The following is a 20,832-nucleotide window of genomic DNA, read 5'->3' on the forward strand; positions in this document are numbered from 1 at the left end:
AATATTAAACAGCACGTTTACAATGCAAAAAAAAAAAAAAATCACAAAAGTCACTTTATTTAAAGTAGCATATGACAGTAGTTTTCCACAGCTACATTATGCCCTGTACAGCTACTAGCCCTTGTTATAGTTTTGACTCCTAATCTCATCCCTTCCTTTCCTCCTCTCCCTCAAAACAACTAATTTAAGTTTGCTTCTTTTTTAAAAAAATACTGAATTGAGATTGATGTGTTTCCACTGGATTTTCTCTCTCAACTTCCTACATTTATAATATGAAATAGAAACTTTTGTCTCCCCTGAGATGAGCGATATGTGTGACTCACAGTTGGGTAGCGTGGGAAAATGACATATAAGCTATGCCTGGTCACTATGTGATGTGATCGGAAGTTTGAAACTTAACACTTCACCTTACTTGGTCTAGTATGGAAGCCTATTCTGATCTGGGTTAGAGATAGGAAATGGTGTTTGATACTGTTTGAGCATTATGGAAAGATTTAATTAATTTGTAATAAAAGATTTACTGCAGTCTGATAACTGCCCAGAGGTGTGCAGTTGGGTTTTCCTTTAAAATAGAGTACTTTGTATTCTGGGAGAATTGGGTTTGGGTGCATTCATTCTTTTGAAACATGTTTAGAGATGAGTTCATTTTAGTTTTAGAAGAAGATTAGTGAAAATAGCTATAGAGGAAGCCCTATTAGTATAGGTCTCAATAGCAGAACAGAGGCATTAAGCTAACTGTAAAGGAAACAAAGGTACCTCTTTGAGGCTCAGCTAAGGTCTCCCACATGGTTTGGGATTCTGAGCCCTGGTTAATCTCCATTTCCAATGTTCTCTTTTTTATTATAAAAATACAACATTTTGCCAATCTAGTGTTTTCTCTTAGTGAAATTAACAGTTAAAGAAAAAGCCATAAATGTAAAACAAAAATGAACCAACTTCACTAATATTCTGTCTCCTCCCAACCCTTTGACATTTTCAGTCTGATATGGCAAAAAGGACATATTTGTTCACTTAAACTCTGTCTGATGCAAGAAAATAAGCTTGAAAGTAGAACACAAAATACAGTTCAAAAGATACCTGGAACTTTTGTACCCTGAGTAATGAAAGTAAACAAAGGGAGGGAAGGCTGAAGGGATGGAACATTACTTATATTTGGTGGATTCAGTCTGCCTTATGTGTTGGAGGAAGCAGCAGCCCTCAGAGCTCTGGCGGCCAGCTGGGGAGGAACAGGCTGCTGTCGCCCTGGAGTGTTGGCTCCCACGCTGTGAGTCAGGATTGTGTAAGAGAACTCAGCGATGCTCTCCAAGGCGATGCCAGTGATGCTCTGCAAATGCCCCACAACCTTCAGGAATAGATTTCTTATGAAATTAGTCTCAACATGTTTTACTCAGCAAGTATGCACGCATACACACAAACACACGCGCACGCGCTCTTTGGATGCTCTCTCAAGCCAAATGTAAACTTTTTAGTTTGAACTTTTGGGAAAGATTAAATCCAGATTCCAGTGTTTGCCAGTGGGTAAATTACATTAGAATACCTTTGTCCTGATAGTGTTAGCATGGAAACATTCTGCTAGACATTTCTCTCTACTGAGATAAGATTTGTGAAATAGGAGACGGGTATCTATGTCTTGTTATTCTCTCTATCTGGGCGGAGATACTTATTACACTGTAACACAACAGTAGATCATCATAGTAAGGGGAAAGGAACCAGCTGAGTTTGGGCCCCACCTTCTGATTTCACTTCATAAAAGGAAAACTAGAGAAAATTTTTCAGTTCTGTGCTAGAGTTTCCTTCCTAAATCCTGCTCATTCGTCTTCATCTTGGGTCTTGGCACTTATCTTGTCTTCTGTTTACTCATGGAAGAATGCTGTCTACTAAATGAATTCTGGCCATGCTAGTTCTCACTGGTGCATACCTGGCTCCAACACTCATGGTTTTGGATGAAAGCACTTGCTGCAATGATTCCTACTGCCAAAAGCATGAAGTCTTCTTTCACTGAAATAAACTTTTCCCTGGGTGATTAGAACCACATTAATTTTGGAGTTAGAATGAGATTTGATCTTCCAAATTCTAGGGTCATGGAACTTTAACAATGAATTGTTTATGTTGGTTATCTTGGATTTTTTAGACATGGAAGGAAATGGTCAAGTAATAGCTAACTGACCCCTCCCCCACCCTGCTCCAACTCAGATTAAAACATGAGCTTCGTGTGTGAATGTTTTACAGGCCTTTTGTTGTTCCATCTGTCTCCCTAACAAATGTAATTGTGAGACTTTTCACCAGTCTGTCTTTACAGTAATCAAACACTTTTGCCCAAGTTGCAACCCCGTGACTGTTCCCCCCCACCCAAGTGACTATAAAAGCAGTCCAGAAATGGCAAGTCATAAGCAACTATAAAGGTAGAACTAGGAAAGAATGTATGGTAATTACTTGAAGTAATTTAAATTTAAAAGTAAAAGCCTTTAGGGTTTTGGTGTTTGGGCTCAGTCATCTACATCTGAGCAACACATTGGAAATTAATGAAGTAGATAACCAGTGCAGGTTATCTGTGGACTGGATGGTTTGCCAGGTTAATTCCATTCCCCAAGTTTTTGTCCACCATTCCCTGTTTCTGGAAGGAGCTTACCGTATAGGAATTGCCTTACCCTTGCAGCCGACTGGGTGTGGAGTTCTCAATTGAAGCTCTCAGCAGGCTCTCATATATGGGTTTGTGCAGAAGATAGACTAGGTCAAGCAGAGTCAGGCAGGTTGCATGCAGCTGTATGGCTGGAACCAAGCAGCCATTGTATCCTAAATGGGCATGGTAGGAGCATTAAGTGGGTCTTCTCTGAACATACAGAGCTTTGATAGTGCAGTGCCTAAGGCATTTGACCACTAACCAGGAGGTTGGTGGTTCGAACCCACCAGCCACTCTGCAGAAGAAAGATGGGGCAATCTACTTCCATAAAGATTTACTGCCTCACAAACATTGCAATATGGGTGGATAGATGGGTGGACAGGCTGAATGATCAAGTATGTCTGTGCAGGGGGCAGTGTGCCCATGACCAGGGTTGGCAGACAGTGTTCTACAAATGTATTTATATGTTCTGTAAGAATTTCTAGGTATACAGTAGTGCTGACAAGGGACAAGGTTGTAGTTACTTCTTGGCCACAGCCAGTTACCCAGAGGGAGTGAGTAGTTGGACCTGTGGGCTCGGGACCATGGTTGCAAGGGACATCAAGTTCAATTGGCATAACATACTACACAAAAACATTGTTCCACATCCTACTTCGGCGAGTAGCAACTGGAATCATAGCTTGCCAATAGCCATCTAGATGCAATAATGAATCTTTCCTAGTCCAGAGCAAAGAAGAATGAAGAAAACCAAAGATGGAAACAATTAGTCCTTGCGACTGGTACACCATGTGATCCTCGGCCTATACAACTATGAGACCAGAAGAACTAGATGGTGCCCAGCTACCACTCTCAACCACTCAGAGGGGGATCTATGCAGGAGATCCTGGATAGAGAGAGAGAACAATGTGGAACAAAACTCAAAATCATTTGGACAAAAAAAAAAGTGGGGGGGGACCAGGTTTGCTGGTCTGACAGAATTTGGTGGAACCACTGAGACTATGGTCCCTAGTTGCCCTTCAGGTCTGGAACTGAACCCACTTACTCCTGTGGCTTCCAGGCAAACAGAAGACAGTCATATGAGCTGAACATTTACATTCGGTAGATACACTCCTTGGAGAGATCAATCATGGGAGAATAGAAGGGCTGTGTATGCACAGGGAGAAAGCTCTGGGGGGTCAGGTGGGGCAGAAGTCCATGGGAGGGAAGGACACAGGGAAGAGGTAACTATAGGGAGGAAGTAGAAAGAGCTGTTGCATTGTGGGAAATTGCAGTCAATGTCATGAGATAAAGTGTGTTTGCTCTGTAAACTGTCACCCAAATCACAATAAAAATTTTAAAAAGAAAAAAGATTTACTGCCTCAGAAACCCAATAAGGGTTGCTATGAGTCGGAACCAACTTGATGGTAGTGGTTTTTTTTTTTTTTTTTTTCTTTTCCCTTTTGGTCTCTGATCATAACCACAGTTGTCATGTCATAAAGCTGTTGAGCTGTTAATGTACTTCCTGGTTGCTATATCCTATAAGAAACCTGTTTGGCTCAAGTCCAGGTTTAAGGGACAAAGGGAGAAGTAGAGAAACCCATCTAAATAGATACACAATGAAATTATACTTGTTCTCCTCTTATCTGTGCCTCTACGAAATCGACTCTGATCCTGCAATAAGGGAGTGTCTAGTGATTCCAGGTAGAAGCCAGCTGCTGAGACCTCAGCTGCTCTCCCTGACAAAAGCCAGGTGGAACATCTTTCTCAGCCATCCAGAGATACCATCAGGCGCCTGCTGTTCCTCATGAGAAGGCTCTGCTCTCTGCCACCATACCCCTGGGCACATTATTTATTGCCATCTGGCATAGTGCCTAAGGCATTTGACTGCTAACCAGAAGGCTGGCAGTTCAAACCCACCAGCTACTCCTCAGAAGGAAGATTGGGCAATCTACTTCTGTAGAGATACCGCCTTTGAAACCCAAGGAGGGGTCGCTATGAGTCTAATTGACTAGACGGCAGTGAGTTTATGGAAGATTCCAACCCATATCCCTGACACACTTAATAAAGTACCTAAAACCTCTAGGAGCATCTCCACATATGCCAGGGGAGTGGGCAGATTGATTTGGAAGTTCAGGGACTTCAAAACATCAAGCTCTGACTCCAGCAGTTCTTCTTTAGTGTATTGATACCCTAGAGCCTGGAGGAGATTCAGGACTGTAACGTTGCTAATTATCTGAGCAAAGAAAAGCAAAAAAGGTCATACATCTTGGCATAGTATACACAGCCCTTCATAATCCAGCCCTGCCTTCATTCAAAACCACCACACTCTCCCTCTCCCAGCCTCTACGTGTGCTGTTCCCTATGGCCAGATTTCCTTTCTTCCCCTCTACCCCTCTTCCCTTAGGGTCCACCCACCCCCTACTTCAAGAAATCATTTTCTCTAAAAACCTTTCCTTGATTCTCCCAGGCTGATGAGGTACTGCCCATGTATAGCCCTCTGCATGTACACTCTTCACCTGTGTGTCTTCTCCCACTAGATAATTAACTTACCAGCAGTACTTTTACTGTTTGTAGCCCTGGCATCTAGTACAACACCTGACTATAGAAGACACTCAGTAAACATCTGTTGAATTTACTGTACAGTGTTAGGTAGTAACGTGGAGACATTTTATCCTTCATAAATGTAATCGTTAGCCTTTAATGCTGATAAGTATGTTGGCAATGCAGGTACCTTACGTAAACTGTCCTTGAGTCTAAGGCAAGGAAAGGTGACCTGTATGAATGATGGCATCTGTCCAGCAATTATACTTTGGGAATAGAACTTCAGGCTATTTAATAAGTGCCTCTGTGTGGCTACGACTGTGTGTGTGTGTGTGTGTGTGTATATGTACGTGCACAGGAGGTATGCTTAGGAAGTGTAAATTGCACTCTGGAATTCCCACATGAATAAAATCACCTAGCCTAACCTAGGAGTAGATTTCTCACAGCCACCTTCAGATGGGCTGTTTTCTTCCTAACACTAGGTGCCCATGATTGACCCCAGCTCCTTACTTTGTAGTGGAAGGAAAGTTTGCTGGCCAGCTGAACACATGACACAAGACGCAGGGTAAACTTGTTGAAAAGCTGCTCTTTCAGAGCTCTCCAATTCCGAGACTCTGTATTTTCATTTTCTCTCAGCTGCAAGGTGGCTTGCCTGCAGATGTTCTCTGCCTGCTTAACCATAAACCTATGAGGAAGAGAAGGGGAGAGTAAAGAGTCCACACTCACACAAACTAAAGGGATCTTGTGCTTCAAATTCTGCTATATTTTATCCTCTAATACCCACCTCTGGTGAAGAAATTTAATTTGCAAGTAAAAGGAGGATGCAAAACCAGGTCTCTGGTTAAGAGGCAACTAGTACTTTCCTAATGATTTGGGTACATTAGCCTTTCTGAGAGGTACCACTTGCAAAGGCTTTATGCTCAGAGCTTTACCTTTCTAGGATTTCTACAGCCTGGTAGCTCACAGATTTCTCCAGACACCATTGTTCAGACAGGAGAAAAACAAACTCTGCCAAACAGGAAAGAAGAGTCTAATTCACAAGCTGCAACCAAAACCACTCTATGAACTCTTGGCATTGTGAAAAAGCCATGATGAGGCCAAGGGAAGAGGGTCAGGAGGTGAGAAAGATGACACTGAAACAACCTAAGCTGAGTTTAGTCCCCTTTGCTGCCAATAAGCAGATCAGAGAGACAAAAAAGGAGGCTGACTGAGTGCCAAAGACAAGGGCTCACCAAGACCCCTCAGTGACCCTTGGGCCTCCCCATGGGTCTCAGCTGATAAAAGACTTGGCCAGTTACATGCAAACACACTCAGCTGGTCAAGTTGGCCTCTACACCATGCTGGGAGCCCCCAGGTCCAAGGGAGATTCTTGGATGGATGAAAAACCTAACCTCTGTATTCTGTTTTCTGTGGAATGTTGGCAGGAACAGAAAGGTCCCTCCTGGAGCTTCAATATTCCTTATGACACTGTTTGTTTAGTAACCACCCTCTGGAGAACTCCCATTGCTTTACAAACACGATTCACCTTATCCACTGCCAGTTTGCTGGGTAAATTTCTGGTGGCTGAGCCTCTCCCCAGGAGCAAGTTTATTACTGTGAAGTGGCTTGTTTTGAAGAAACATCCCTGAAATCAGGGAATATAGCCCAGTTTTTTTTTGGGGGGGAGGGAAAATTATTGAAAAAGCAGGAAGGGCAAGATATCTTGGCAACATTTTAGGCTACCTCTGTTCTCTTTGAAAGAATAGCCCAGATAGAATTCTATTTAGCTTTCAATATCATTAGAGGCCAGAAAGAATAAACATCAGTTCTCAACAAAGAAAGCTCCTACAGACCTAGAACTTTGAGCATTGATCAGTGGATCAATGAGAAATATGTGTAGTCATATTACCTGTATCTTCAGAGAAAATCTAACTGTAGGGGGAAAAAAAAGCTATAAAATCAAACTAGCACCAAACAGTTTAACAATCTACCCAACACACATTACAAATACATATATGTACAAAATCTGATTGTGACACGGTTCACAACTCTGCTAGCAATGCCCAGTGCAGAAGGGAATTAGTTGGAGCAATTCAGCAAAATACCCTGCATGACATAATTATGCTATTAGCCAATCTTTTTATTTGCTGGAGTTCAAGCTTTATTTCTTTTTGTTCTTTATGTGCACTTGTAGTTTGTTTGGTTTTGGTTTGAATTATCTGGGCTGTTTCTACTTTCCACTTTAATTTGCCAGGAAAATTGAGCTTGGGTTAGGTGGAACTGGTGAGGGTTACACTCTGTCCTTGTTAGGAGCCCCACCTCCTCTGCTTACAAACTTACTCAGATCTACTATTAACTAAAAAACCCTCTGCTCTACCTTCTTCAGCTTGGGCTCCATCTCTCCCCTTCCCTTCACTGTTAAATTTCTTGAAAGCCTAGCTGCTTCTACTTCATCCTTCACTCCCTAATTTTCAATACTTTGGCTTCTCTCTTTCCCAATATCCTGAAATTATCTCAAAGGTCAGGAAATATGTCCAAATTGTTAAATGTTGTTGTTGTTATGTGCCATTGAGTCGGCCCCGACTCATAGCAACCCCTCCTTGGGTTGCCAAGGCAGTATCACTACGGAAGTAGATTGCCCAGCCTTCCTTCCGAGGAGTGGCTGGTGGGTTTGAACTGCCAGCCTTCTGGTTAGCAGTCAAGTGCCTTAGGCACTATGCTACCAGAGCTCCTAAATTGTTAAATAGTATAGGCTTTTTGGCAATCTTCACTCCTGTTAATATCCTTGAAGCATCTGAAATGGCTGACCATCATCCCTGAAACTCTCTTCTTCCACAGGTTTCTTGCTTCTGTGCCTATCTCTCCAACTTCTCCTTTTATCTCCTTCACCATTATTCCTTCCTACTCCCATTCCTTGAACACAGATGTTTCCCAAGGCACTGTTCTTAACCTGCTTCTCTCTTCTCCCTCTAGGAACTCATCCTCAGCTACAGTTTCAGTAGTCATCATGGCCATGCTCACAAACTTCTACTTCTGTCCTCTCTTCTGATCTGCTTTTTAAACAGCCTGCTAGAAACCTTCCACTAGATGTTCTGCCAGCACCTTCAAGTCGGTAGTTCCAAAACCAAAACTGTTCTCTTTCCAAACAACAATCAAGTTTCTTTATGTTTTATTATTTTTAATGTGTGTGTGTGTGTTGTGTTTCTGTTAATGACACCCTTTACTCCCAATGTTGGCTCAACCCTTTGGCACAGTCATATTCACCTTCTTCATTTAAATTCATCCCCTGTAAAACTGTACAAACTTACAGTTTATACAGTAGATTTTAACTTGGAAAGGTTTTTCATCTATCTTCTCTTGTCATTCTCTCTGCCCTTTCACCTGGATTATTGACACAGACACCAGTGGTCTGCCTACTTCCTTTCTATCTCTAGTTTAATCCATGTTTTATATCGCTGGCAAAATAATTTTTCTTAAGCAAAGGTTACATTCACATCACTCTTGTTCAAAAACCTTCAAGGCCTTCTTGGTTTCCCTACTAAACCAGGTCCAAATCCCTTACCTTGGAATTCAAAGTCCCACATGCAATGTCCTCAAACTACTTTTCTGGTCTTTATTTCAACTACTCTTCCATCCACTCTGCCCTTCCTGTACCCACACTCACCCTAGGCTTCCCTATCTTTAAAGCTTTACTCATGCTAGTCCCTTTTGGTTCATCCCTTTTGGTTTGTCATTAGCCTTTTGGTTAAAATGTTGTCCCCCTCTTCCACCTTCACCAATCGAAACGTACTCCCTTCCTTCAAAGTCTACCTCAAAAACACGATTCCTGGAGGAATCCATTGATTGGTTAATGTGCTTGGCTACTAACTGAAAGGTTAGAAGTTCGGGTCCACCCAGAGGCACCTTAGAAGAAAGACCTGGCAATCTAGTTCTGAAAAATCAGCCATTGAAAATGCTATAGAGCACAATCCTACTCTGACAAATACGGGGTCGCCATGACTCAGCAGGGACTCCACAGCATCTACTACCCCCCACCTTGTCCCATCACTTCTTTTAATCCCCATAAACTTGTTTTATCTCTTATGCCACTTAATCAGACTTGTACCTAGTCATTTGCTTATTTGTCCTAATATCCCCCAAAGACTGAAAAGATTACTGTATTACATCTTTCTAACTCAAGCAGTGCCAAGAATTAGTACTCTCTATACGAGCTGAAGAAATCGACAGTAAGTCAGCTACTGTGTCTTGTTCATTATATCCTCAGCACCTGGTATACCATAAGCACTACCAAAAATGATTTGAACAAAGAAAGTAGATTCAATCTCAAGGTGGTGCCTCAAAGGCTGATGCCCCAGTTCCCCATGAACCCAACTCCCGGTCCTGCATCCACACCCACGATCCGGGTCTCCCTGAAGCTGCCCATCCGGCCCGCAGCCTCCTGCACCGCTTGCTCATTCTGATGGGCCAAGTACAGCAGAACATCTTCGATGGTCTCTGTGGCAACAGCTCCAAACTGAAAGTCACTGAGGGAGGCCAATCTTGGTCTTACAGGTCCATCCATTTTCAAATGCCTTTTTGGGCACTTCGGCTGTTCACCGGATCCATAAAGTGACCCTCTTAGCTTCTCTCCAGGGTCTTCTGCCACACCCTGGATTCTTTGTTCCTTTCCAGTGTACTTGCCGTCGCCTCAAGTGTGAGGAAAACCCAAGTTCCCTCCGCACCCTTCCCCGCCTCAACGGTCGCAGACCGCTCAGCCAATCACAAAGCCGTCTGTCAGAGTCCCTCCCCCTATGGCCAAGGAAGGGTAAGAAAATGAAGACTGCAATCCCCAGCGTCCCCTGCGGCGCCAGAGGACTACTATTCCCTGCGAGCCCGGTGGCTCCGGACTGGGCAAAGGCGCAGCGGCAACATGGCGTCATCTGGGTCTGGAGACCCTCTCGATGCTAAGAGTGGAAAGGGCCCAATGGCTCAGCGCATCGATCCAACTCGGGAAAAGCTGACTCCCGCGCAGCTGCAATTCATGCGGCAGGTGCAACTCGCTCAGTGGCAGAAGACGCTGCCACAGCGGCGGACCCGGAACATCGTGACCGGCCTGAGCATCGGGGCCCTGGTGCTTGCTATCTGTATCCGATCGTGCTGTACGCTCCGGGAGACAGCATATGGGGCGGGGGAAGGGGAGCAGAAGTATGTAGGAGAACAGCGTGGGGGTGGTGGAAAGAGCCTGAGCTGTGAAGTTCATGTCCGCTTCTAACTGAACAACGCTGGGCTAAGCGTTTAATGTTTGGGTGAAATAAGGTTCATACCTTGTGTGTGAATCAAGTAAGATAGTGTGTAATGATCGCTTTCCCATTTCTAAAATGCTCTTTTAATATGATGTATTAATAATAACGAAGTTGGGTTCAGCGTTCAGAAACAGCTGGGCCATAATCGCTAATTCGGGGGAATGGGAGAGTAACGAGACTGGGTGGAGCAAGTCTAGGAAAAGGGAATGTGCTTATTCGAAGTAGTTTCCTGAACCCTCCTCCCAGATGGCTACACCTTTTACTCGGTGTCCCAGGAGCGCTTCCTAGATGAGCTAGAAGATGAGGCCAAAGCCGCCCGAGCGCGGGCCCAGGCAAGAGCGTCAGGCCACTGATACACATGGGTACTGCGCACACATCTCCAACCTGCTGGAACCCCTTCACAAGATGGTGATCCTGTAGAAAATGAAGCATGCTCACAGCACCCTTAGCTTTATTAATCTCGTACCATATTTGAGCCCAAGAAGCTGGGGACTTAACGCTTTCAACCATTGTGAAAGGAACATTGCCCACCTCACACTCAACTGTGACTGAGCCCTTCTTGTAGTTTGTTTCCTTGTTTGACAAGTGTGCAACCCTAGCTTTTCCTGAGAACTGACTGGTTTACCCCTTTTGCACCTCAGGGGTGTGACTGTTAATGGAGGTGGGAGGTGGCAGCTCTTAGCCGTGTTGGAGCCTGAAGTGGGAATGACGGTCAAGTTGAGAATAATAAACTGAGTCATCTTTACTGGAACCAAGTGAGTGTGGTGGGGCAGAAACTACATGGCATTTCATGCTGGAAAGCTTTACGGGCAGTAGCCGAAGCAGTGGCATTGCCCCAGGGAGCCGTAAATGTTTAACTAGGATTACTTTTGCCGAGATCTTTCCACCTGATTTAAGGGAGAGATCATGGCAGGTCACTGGGCTGTTTGAGACTAAAGCACTTCTGGGGGGGAGGTAGGTCACTCTCTATCCTCCATCTCCAAGAACAACACATCCTTTACTTCATAATGTCTCTACTGCCTTTCCCACACCTAGAGAGACAAATGGATGAAGGACAAGTGGCCTTCATTCTTTTAACTTCTGGGACCTGCCTGTACAGGCCTAGGGTGGAGGCTAGAGACCTTGACTTGGTCAAGTGATTGGATCACTGACCTTGTAGTTTCCTCATGAACTGCTGCCAGGCAGCCAGAAGGGTATGCAACTTCCACCCCTCTCCCACTGTGAGAGAAGGGTGCCATCAAAAGTCTCCCCTGCCTCACCCCCACAAAGTCTTGCCCCCAGCTCCTAAAGCATGACAAATACAATTCAGAGTCCTGGTTTCCAACATTTTTATTGGCTGCTGCTAAGTGTGATGTAAGAACACACCGGGTCTAGAGACCCTCTCGATACTAAGAATGGAAAGGGCCCAATGGCTCAGCGCATTGATCCAACTCGGGAAAAGCTGACTCCCGCACAGCTGGGAGTGTGCCCTCTAGAAGTGCCTGGGCTTGGGTGGAATTTCTTAGTGGTTGACCCCTGCCTGGACAGGTGGTGGGGATGAGGAAGGCAGGGTGCAGAACTGATGCCTTCTACACGCAGCAAACAATTTTCACACTGCTTAACACTTCCCTAGAACAGGCTTGTGCTCTCCGTGCCCCCTGGCCTTCCACCCCCTCAGTGCTGGGGTCTTCCTTGCCGAGTTGTGTGGTTCAGAACAGCAGCAGATTCTGTGAATCCTGGTGTGGGGAGACATTTGGCTTCTGTTCTGAATTCACTGGAGAGAAAGGAAAATGCGCTCAAGAAACCTCCAGGGTGGGAGGCGGGTGAAGCTGCAGCCAGTTACCTTTCCCAGGGCTCTCCCACGCTTGGGCCCGCCCTCACCATCCTGCCAACATCCCCGGCGAATGTCACCCCCTTGCTTGCCCGCTGCTCCTGGGACCCAGTGCTGCTGCCACTCAGGGAGTTCCTTCGCATGATGCCTGGGAGCAGAACAGGGAGGGAGAGCACCAAGTAAGGGAAGGGGCTGTGGGAAGGAAGTGGGGGGCCAACCAGGGGGCAGAGCCTCAGGGCCTGGAAGCAAGCCCATTTGGTAGGGAAGGGCTGTCGGGAAAGATGGGCGCTGGGCAACTGCAGTCTCACCAGGGCCTGGGGGATCAGAGCGCTGCAGGCTGTTGCGGCGGGAAGTGGGAAAGCTGCCCTTGGAGAGGCGCCGCTGGCGGCTGGACAGCATGGCAGCTGGGGCTACGATGCCCGGTGGGGGCTGCTTCCCAAGCCGACTGTACAAGTCCTCAATTTCCTTTTTCTGCAGCGTCTGTAGAGCCTCCACTTCTGACAGGTGCCTGAGAATGGTCAGGGCCATGAGAAGGCCAGCCACCCATTTTGTTCTCCCGAGTCTGCCTCTTGCTCCAGCCTCCCCTGGACTCACTTCTGACGAAGACTCTGCAGCTCAGCCCAGAACTCCTCATCCTCACCACTGCTCTCTGAGTCCTCACTGCTCAGACACAGGCTGCTGTAGGAGTAGTTCATCCACACTGGGCTGGGATGGCTCAGGGATGGGGGGCTGCTCCCTCCTTGGGGCTTCTTCCCATCGTCCCCTTCCTCCTCAACTCCAGCCCCCAGCCCCTCAGTAGCTTGGTCGCTCTCCGCCAGAGCCTCCCTGTTCTCTGGCACGCCTCCGGTGTTGTCCTCTGTATCTGAGCTCTCTGAGGCCAGCTGAGGGGTTGGAGGCTTCAGAGAACCACAGAGAGTTGGGGATGATGACTGCAGGGGAAGAGGCTCAGCTGGTTCCTTGGATGAAGTCACTTGGAAACGCCCAACAAGCTGGGGCTTTCCCTCTGGAGAGAGACATGGGGAGGCATGGAGGAAAGAATCAGGATATAAAACGGGGTGGGGATGATGGACAGCGCAAAGTCTGTGGTCAGAAGCCTCACCTTCAGAGATGGGTGCCAGTCTGGCTTCACCCAGGAATGGCCGAGCAGGATTTGGGGTGGCCTACAAGGTAGGAGTCCATGAAGAGAGAAATGGCCAGAATGGAGCCTCCCTAATCATCCCTCTTGGTTTCCTACTCACCTCACTCTCCATCTCAGCTGTGAGGGGCGAAGGACTCTCCTGGCCAGAATGAGCAAGGGAAGGAGGAGTGGGCAAGCTGGGCAGGGGGTCAGGAGGGGCTGGAGGAGACTGGGAAAGGAGCCCGGGTGAGGGGGACAGCAGGGACTGGGCCATGGTCATCACAGCTAACGAGAAGGCACTAGCCAGAGAGAGGAGAGGGGCTGCTGTGGTGGAGGGCATGGGAGGAGGGGAGGGACTCAAAGGAAAGGAAGTGGGATTTTGAGTGACCTGGGAACAAGAGGGAGAGAATGTGGGTGGAGAACCGAGAGGCAGAGAGCTCGGGAGAAGCGGAGAGGTTGGGATTGGGAACTGGGGTACACTAGGGGAGAGGGGACGTGGAGAGCTGGGGGTGTGTGGAGGGGGATGGGAGGAGCCCTGGGGAGAAATGAGGGGAAACAGGGAGGGGCTGGGATAACATGGGGTAGAAGTGATAGGGAAGATGGGACCTGGGAAAAGGGGAGTTCCAGGGGAAAATGGAGTTCCAGGAGACAAAGGGGTTCCAGGAGAAGATGGGGAGGTGCTGCTCTGGGGCTCTGTTGGAGAGGAGGGGCGTGTTGAAATTCCAGACCCCCATTCCTTACACCCTTCCCAGGCAAACCCAGGAGAAAACCCTGAGGATTGGGATGAGCATGAGCAGAACTCAGTACGTACCACTGGAAGGGGCTGGATGGGGGCCTGGAAGGTCAGGCAATGGTGCTGGCTCCTCCTGAGGGAGAGAAATGGCTCACAGTCACAATGGGGAAAAGCAAGTCTTAGATGGGAGGTTTCTGGCTGTGTGTGTGTGTGTGTGTGTGTGTGAGTGAGTGTGATATGGGTGAGAGTTTACAAGCAAATTCATTTTCCATACAGCAGTTCATATACATTTTGTTTCATGACACAGACTGCAATTCCCTACAATGTAACAGCTCTTCCCACTTCCTCCCTGTAGTCACCTCTTCCCTGTGTCCTTCTTTCCTATGCATTCCTGCCTCCCCAAGCTGTCTCCTTGTACAAACACTGCCATTCTGTTCTCCTAGGACTGATCACTCTAAGGAGCTTATCTACCTGATGTAAATATTCACCCCAAGTGTCTGTCTGTTGTTTGGCTGGAAGCCACAGGAGTGAGTTCAGTTCCAGACCTGAAGGGTAACTAGGGGCCATAGTCTCATGGGTCTCACCAGGCTCTATCAGAACAGTAAGCCTAGTCCTTTTTTTTTTTTTTTTTTAATGATTTTGAGTTTTGTTCCACATTGTTCTCCTACTTTATCCAGGATCTCCTGCACTGATCCCTTTCTGAGTAGTTGACAGTGGTAGCTGGGCATCACGTAGTTTTGGTCCTGGCTGGGGTTCTTAAGCTAGGACCCGTGAACATCTAGGAGTCCATCGAGGTGCTTCAGGGTATTTACACAACTATGTACTGAAATATTTACAGGTAAAGGGATATACTGTGTGCAACTTACAAATGGTTCAGAAAAAAAAAAAAATACATACACATCCATATAGAGAGAAGGAAGAAAAAGATGCAAATAATGTGGCAAAATATTAACAATTGGTGAATCTGGGCAAAATGTATCTAGGAGTTCTTTGTGTAATTTTTGCAACTTTTCTGTAAATCTGAAATTATCTCCAAATAAAGAGTTAAAAGCATGTATTGAACACATTTTTCTAGAACAAGGCTTCATGACTGTCATCAGATTCTCAAATGGGGTCCATGACCCTAAAAAGCTCAAGAACTGCAGTTTTAGGGTCCCAGAGGTGAAGAAGAGCTAGATCTGGGGGTGCTGTGAAGGGCAGAGAGTAGGGAACTCTGGAGCAGAGTCCATTACTTCTGGAGGTGCCTAGAGAGGTCTGACCTGGGGGCCAAGGGTGTCCTGGACAGTATCCACAGGGCCAGTATCTCTCCTCAACAGGGTCTCCACTCGCTGGATAATCTCCCGAATGCGGCTCAGGAATCCGTCTTGCTCAGAGGGTAGAATGAACTCATTATACACCTGGTGAAGATAAACAGGATGGGAGGAAGGCCTCATTATACCACTCAGCCCTTCCCCAAGTTTGATCTTTAAAAACCAACCCTTCACACCACTGCTTCTGTCACCACCAACCTAAAAGAAATACCTGTTAAGTACCTACTGTATGTTAGGCACTGTGTGGTGTAAGGAGAAATACAGCTTAGAAGACAGGCACTAACGTTCATAGGAAGCATGTACGTTGCAGACACTTTACATAAATTATCACATTTAACACCAATAACCACTTTCTGGGTTTGGTTTTAAAATACTCATTTTAGACTAAGATAATTACTCGTGGAGGTAAATTCAATCTGCCCAAGGTCATAGGATTTGAACTCAGGTCTCTTAGTCCGTCTAAAGCCAATCTGAGTTCTTTCCATTACACCATTGTTGCCACAAATGCTTTTGGACACAATTCCCGCTTACAAAGTATATAACACAGGCCCACCTGCACAGTTAAGTAAAAACAAGACAATCAGTGGCAAACGTTACGTTCAATTCCACAAACACTTACTGAGTACCTACTATGTTCCAGGCATTGTACTACTGTGTGGAATACAAAGAAGTATGAAACAGGTCATGGCCCTTGGAAGCCCTGTATCTACTGCAGAAGGCAAATAATACATAACTTAACATACCACAAGTCAGCCCACGATAAATAAGTTTTTATGAGTGAGGTATACATAAAAATGCTATTCCAAAGAGGAAACAAGTCATACCACCCTGATCCCAAAGGAAGTCCTTGGAGCTGAGTTTGAAAGAAAGTAAGAAAAGCCACTCTTTGTTGAGGATGTACCATGTGTGGACTCTTCTCATATACAATCTCATTTAATCCTCAGGCCATCTAGAAAAGTATTATCATCGGTATTTTTACTGATGAGCAACTGAGATTCAGAGGGGTTAAGAAACTTGCCCAAAAGATAATGTTCTACATCCTACTTTGACGAATAGTGGCTGGAGTCTTAAAAGCTTGTGACCTGCCATCTAAGGTGCAACTACTGACTTATCCCCATCTGGAGCAAAGAAGAATGAAGAAAATCAAAGATGCATGGAAACAAAAGACTCCAAAGGACAAAGGGACCATGTGAACTGCCGTCTTCTTGAGCCTGAGAGCAAAAGAATTAGATGATGCCTAGCTAGCACTGCCAACAGCTCTGAAAGGGGTCATAATAGAATGCTCTAAACAGAATGGAGGACAAACGAAGAATGAAATTCAAAGTCATAAAAAAGACCAGACTTACTGGTCTGATAGGATCTAGTGGAACCCTCAAGACTGTGGTCCTTAGTCATCCTTCAAGCCTGGAACTAAACTCACCCCAGTGTCTCAACTTTCAGCCAAGCAACAGACAGGCTTATAAAGTGAACAATAACACTAGATAAGTATGCACTCCTTAGAACAACCGGCCACACAAGGTGAAAAGAGCAGCTTTTGCCCACGGATAAAGCAGGACAAATGAAAACAGGAAACGCAGGGAGGAAATGGGAAGAGCGCTGTTACATTCTGAGGATTGTAGTCAATGTCATGAAACAAAATGTGTATGAATTGTTGAATGGAAAACAAATTTGCTCAATAAACTTTCACTCAAGTCACAATAAAAAGTTTAAAAAGACATGGCTTCCAGCCAAACAATAGACAGGTATATAGGGTGAACATTTACATCAGGTAGATATACTCCTTAGAACAATCAATCATGGGAGAACAGAAGGGCAGTATTTGCACAGGGAGATAGCTCCGGGTAGGAATTCATAGGAAAGAAGAACACAGGGAAGAAATGGGAAGAAAGCTGGTTACACTGTGAGGAATTGCAGTCAATGTCATGAAAAAAAAATTACGTATGAACTGCTGTATGGGAAGTGAATTTGCTCTGTAAACTGTCACCCAAATCACAATAAAAATTGAAAAAAAAAAGTTTAAAAAGAAATTTGCCCGAGTTCACTGAGTTAGTAAATAACAGAGCTGGAATTTGAACTCAGGTCCTACGTGAAAGCCCACCCTTTCCTCTATTCCACACGGTTTATCAGGAAGAGAAGGGCAGTCTAGGCAGAGGGAAGAGGATGAGCAGTAGTTTTGAAATGTGAAAGGGCATGGCACAGTCACGTAACAACTTAGAGTGCTGTGAACATGCATCGTACTCCATAATTCTTAAGTGTTAAAAAGATAAGATGTTACTGTGAAGACTAAGGTGCTCCTGGTGCAAGCCATAGCTATTTTCAATCGCCTCATATGCATGTGAAAGCTGGACAATGGATAAAGAAGACAGAAGAATCAATTTCATTTGAATTACAGTGTGGGTGAAGAATACTGAATATACCATGGACTGCCAGAAAAACAAACAAATCTGTCTTGGAAGAAGTTCAGCCAGAATGCTCCTTAGATGCAACGATAGTCATATGATCAGGAAGGACCATACCCTGGAGAAGGATATCATGCTTAGTAAAGTAGAGGGTCAGTGAAAAAGAGGAAGACCTTCAATGAGATGGACAGACAGTGGCTGCAACAATGGGCTTAAGCATAGCAACAACTGTGAGGATGACATAGGACCAGGCAGGGTTTCATATTGTACACAGGGTCGCTATGAGTCAGAACTGACTCGTTGGCACCTAACGACAACCATAATCACAGGTAGCCATTAAAGATTTTGGGGCAAAAAGCTACAAGACAGATCTAAGCCCCAGGAGAACTGTGCTGCAGAGTAGTGGCGGGTAGACTGGTAAGGAGAGAGAAGAGGGAAAGTAGGATCAGAGGTGGGGTCACTCGGGCTGTGTGGGATCTGAGTGGCCTTGAAAGCCCAGTAGAGAAGGCTCTCGGAGTGAGAAACCCCTGAGCAGATGGAGGCAGAGACAGAAAGGCACCCAGCCTCCTCAGAGGACGATTCAGGAAACAGTGTGCCTGATGGGAAATTCTAGAAGGGTTAAGTGGCTTGATGGAAGGTGACAAGGCTTGTGTGCCAGGTGACATTTTTGTCTGTGTCCTGCATGCGAGGACAGAGTTCCTGATGCCTGATGTCTCTCCCATTCTTTTCCCTCCTTTAGCCCAGAGGCTGCCACCACCACCCCCACTCCACTTTTACAGAAACTTTTACAGAAGACCTTCTCCTAAGAAAAGCCAGTGTACTCTTGCCCCAGGCTTCACCCTATGTTACCGCCTTGAAACTCCTCACTCAGTTTTCACTAATGTATTTCAGGGCTCCTCCTACCTTTCTGGCTCCATCTCTGTGTCTCTTGATGACCTACTCCCCCCACCTCACTCTGGCACAGGGGATATCCACTGAGCTGCACTCTCAGGCCCTCTAACCTCTGGCTTTGTGGGCCCAATCTGTGTGCTAACAACTCTTAAATCAACCCCTCAGCCAGGCCTGAACCACTTCCCACTTCCAGGAAAGTGTGATCTTGGCTGTCCCTTATCACTGAAGCTCATCATGACCCCTAAACAAACCTACTTTCATTTCCAACTTCCTCTCTCCTTTGGTGGCCCACTCCCATTAGCCTAGTTCCTCCAAGTTGTAAGTTGCCCTTGACATCCCCTCTCCCTCATTCCCCATTATATCAACTCAGCAAATATTTACTGAGCATCTACTATGTGCATGGTACTATGTCAATAGCTTGTTGGATTACAGAGCAATTTTCCTGAAACAACTCTCAGATTCACTCCTTCTTTTCCTCCCACAACAGTCTATTCTCTCCTTGGTCCATATCTGGTTTCTTGCATCTACCTCCCAGTTGTATTCCCTATCCCTACTTCCTCCCACATCACATGACAGAATGGTCTTCTTAAAATGTATTCTCACCACGTTACACTTGGCCTGACTCTCAAAATGTTCTATAATATTCTGGGTTCACTCTACCTGCCCAGCCTTGTTTCCTATGATTCTCCTACAGGAACACTTGCTTCCAATGACATTGGTCTCCTCATGAAGCCCTCCCAGCCCCATATTACTTCTCATGCCTTTGCTTATGCTGTGCCTCCAGCAAGATATGCCCTCTCCACTGCCTTTCTTACCCATCTGCCTCCAACCCATCCTTTTCTTAGAGACACAGTAGTGTATGTCTAACATGTACTTCACACACAGCACTTGTATATACCATATCTGTGTTAGTCTCAAATTGCCATCTGGGGAGCCAAACCTTCCTGGATAAAAAGAAATCTCCCCAAGAAAAAGAGCAGGGCTTCTTCAATGCCACTGTGCTGAGAGCCAACCAGTGATTCAAAAAACCCTGCTGTCTGGCTTAGGGGATTTCATCACCAGGGGACATCAGCAGGGGGACTCTCATTCTGGACCGAAACACTGTCCTCAGCTGCATGCCCCCCTCACCATGGCGGCTGCGATCTCCTCTGGGCTGTCCCCATCCAGGTCAAATCGGAAGGTCACCATCTTGCTGTTGTGTGTCTGTAGCTGGCACTCCACCACTCTGTCATTCTGGTCTGAGACCTTCAGATTCAAAGTCAGCAGAGGGGAGGAGGTCAAGTCCTGTGTCCTCGTCTCAGGTTCCCACCCCACTCCAGCCAGTGACAGTGACCAACTGGAACTGGAGAGAAGCAGACTCCATCCCCAAATTCTGTTTCAGAAACTAGATGGCTGCCTCTTAGCTACTCAGATCACACAATGCTCCTTCCCTTTCTAGTTGACCTCTCTTAGCCCCAACAATTCCCTCCTGGACCTTCTAGGCTCTCCCTCATCTCATGTGCCCCTTCCTTACACTTGTGACACGCAGCCGGGATCGGGGTCTGCGCCGAATATTTCTCCCTGGAAGTATCCTCATCCGTCCCATCCCTTCCCCCATGTCACTGAGGCCTGATGCTGCATCAGAGGCATAGCTGGAAGAGAAATGAGAAAGGCGTAGAGTCAGAGCAGACACTGGGGCCCAGAACTCCATCCATAGCTCCCCAGCTCACACCAGGACATACCTGTCCCCAGCAGCAAAGTCACTGTCAAGGCCAGAACGTGGAATGGATACAGCAAAAGCCTGAAACAGGTTAAAGGGTCATGAGGTAAGAGGAAGATAATTGTTGGGGTCCAGGGAAATGGTGTCAAGGATGCTGGGTTCTAGAGAGATGGAAGTGGGGAAGATGAGGACAAGAGTGGTGGGTTTTCAGCGACATGGGGCCAGGTCATGGGGTTGGGTTTTACAAGGAGGGAGAAAGGTCATAGACTTGGAATGGCTGGGAGCCCCCATGTGACCCCCTCTCACCGAGGGCAGGCAGAGATGGGACTCAGCAGGACTGCATGGCACCCCCCCAGGGGGCTGAAGGACAGGGTCTGAGGCATCCAGGAAGCCAGAGGAGCTGAGGTAGCCATCAGTCTCGCAATCCGCTGGTGGGGGAGGGAAGGGATCAAAAAAGGGGAAATAAAGTGGC

At 46.3% G+C, this 20,832-nt stretch overlaps 3 protein-coding genes across 3 annotated transcripts in view; 1 reads left to right on the plus strand and 2 right to left on the minus strand.

Moving 5' to 3' along the window:
- Positions 1 to 1,171: 1,171 nt before the first annotated feature.
- On the minus strand, positions 1,172 to 9,680 carry CNTD1 (cyclin N-terminal domain containing 1). The gene is made up of 7 exons (XM_007957741.2): positions 9,512 to 9,680; positions 6,073 to 6,148; positions 5,651 to 5,825; positions 4,670 to 4,832; positions 2,649 to 2,793; positions 1,919 to 2,015; positions 1,172 to 1,342 (listed from the first exon to the last, which is right to left on the minus strand). The coding sequence occupies exons 1-7, from the start codon at positions 9,678 to 9,680 to the stop codon at positions 1,172 to 1,174; spliced, it is 996 nt and encodes a 331-aa protein (XP_007955932.1).
- Positions 9,681 to 10,028: 348 nt separating this feature from the next.
- On the plus strand, positions 10,029 to 10,754 carry LOC103211763 (cytochrome c oxidase assembly factor 3 homolog, mitochondrial). The gene is made up of 2 exons (XM_007957742.1): positions 10,029 to 10,242; positions 10,648 to 10,754. Exons 1-2 carry the CDS (start codon positions 10,029 to 10,031, stop codon positions 10,752 to 10,754), a joined length of 321 nt encoding a protein of 106 aa, XP_007955933.1.
- Positions 10,755 to 11,771: 1,017 nt separating this feature from the next.
- The window catches only part of WNK4 (WNK lysine deficient protein kinase 4), a 15,955-nt gene continuing 6,894 nt past the window's right edge, over positions 11,772 to 20,832 (minus strand). The window contains exons 8-19 of the mRNA XM_042783267.1: positions 20,667 to 20,788; positions 20,383 to 20,441; positions 20,175 to 20,292; positions 19,790 to 19,906; positions 15,321 to 15,458; positions 14,140 to 14,194; positions 13,450 to 14,021; positions 13,311 to 13,371; positions 12,806 to 13,214; positions 12,520 to 12,719; positions 12,262 to 12,359; positions 11,772 to 11,789 (exon numbers count right to left, since the gene is read on the minus strand). Of these exons, the coding sequence (XP_042639201.1) occupies positions 11,772 to 11,789; positions 12,262 to 12,359; positions 12,520 to 12,719; positions 12,806 to 13,214; positions 13,311 to 13,371; positions 13,450 to 14,021; positions 14,140 to 14,194; positions 15,321 to 15,458; positions 19,790 to 19,906; positions 20,175 to 20,292; positions 20,383 to 20,441; positions 20,667 to 20,788 (1,967 nt within the window). The remainder of the gene's footprint in view (positions 11,790 to 12,261; positions 12,360 to 12,519; positions 12,720 to 12,805; positions 13,215 to 13,310; positions 13,372 to 13,449; positions 14,022 to 14,139; positions 14,195 to 15,320; positions 15,459 to 19,789; positions 19,907 to 20,174; positions 20,293 to 20,382; positions 20,442 to 20,666; positions 20,789 to 20,832) is intronic.

Source organism: Orycteropus afer, unplaced genomic scaffold (assembly GCF_000298275.1).
Source record: "Orycteropus afer afer isolate SDZICR_OR568_19922 unplaced genomic scaffold, OryAfe1.0 scaffold00786, whole genome shotgun sequence".
NCBI lineage: Eukaryota > Metazoa > Chordata > Mammalia > Tubulidentata > Orycteropodidae > Orycteropus > Orycteropus afer.

Coding starts and splice junctions, on each gene's coding strand:
- LOC103211763 (XM_007957742.1), top strand. CDS start 10,029: ATGGCGTCATCTGGGTCTGGAGACCCTCTCGATGCTAAGAGTGGAAAG. Junction 10,243..10,647: donor GGCCCTGGTGCTTGCTATCT/GTATCCGATCGT, acceptor CCCTCCTCCCAG/ATGGCTACACCTTTTACTCG.
- CNTD1 (XM_007957741.2), bottom strand. CDS start 9,680: ATGGATGGACCTGTAAGACCAAGATTGGCCTCCCTCAGTGACTTTCAG. Junction 4,833..5,650: donor AACTTTCCTTCCACTACAAA/GTAAGGAGCTGG, acceptor TTCTTTGCTCAG/ATAATTAGCAACGTTACAGT. Junction 2,794..4,669: donor GATGCTCCTAGAGGTTTTAG/GTACTTTATTAA, acceptor ATGCCCATTTAG/GATACAATGGCTGCTTGGTT.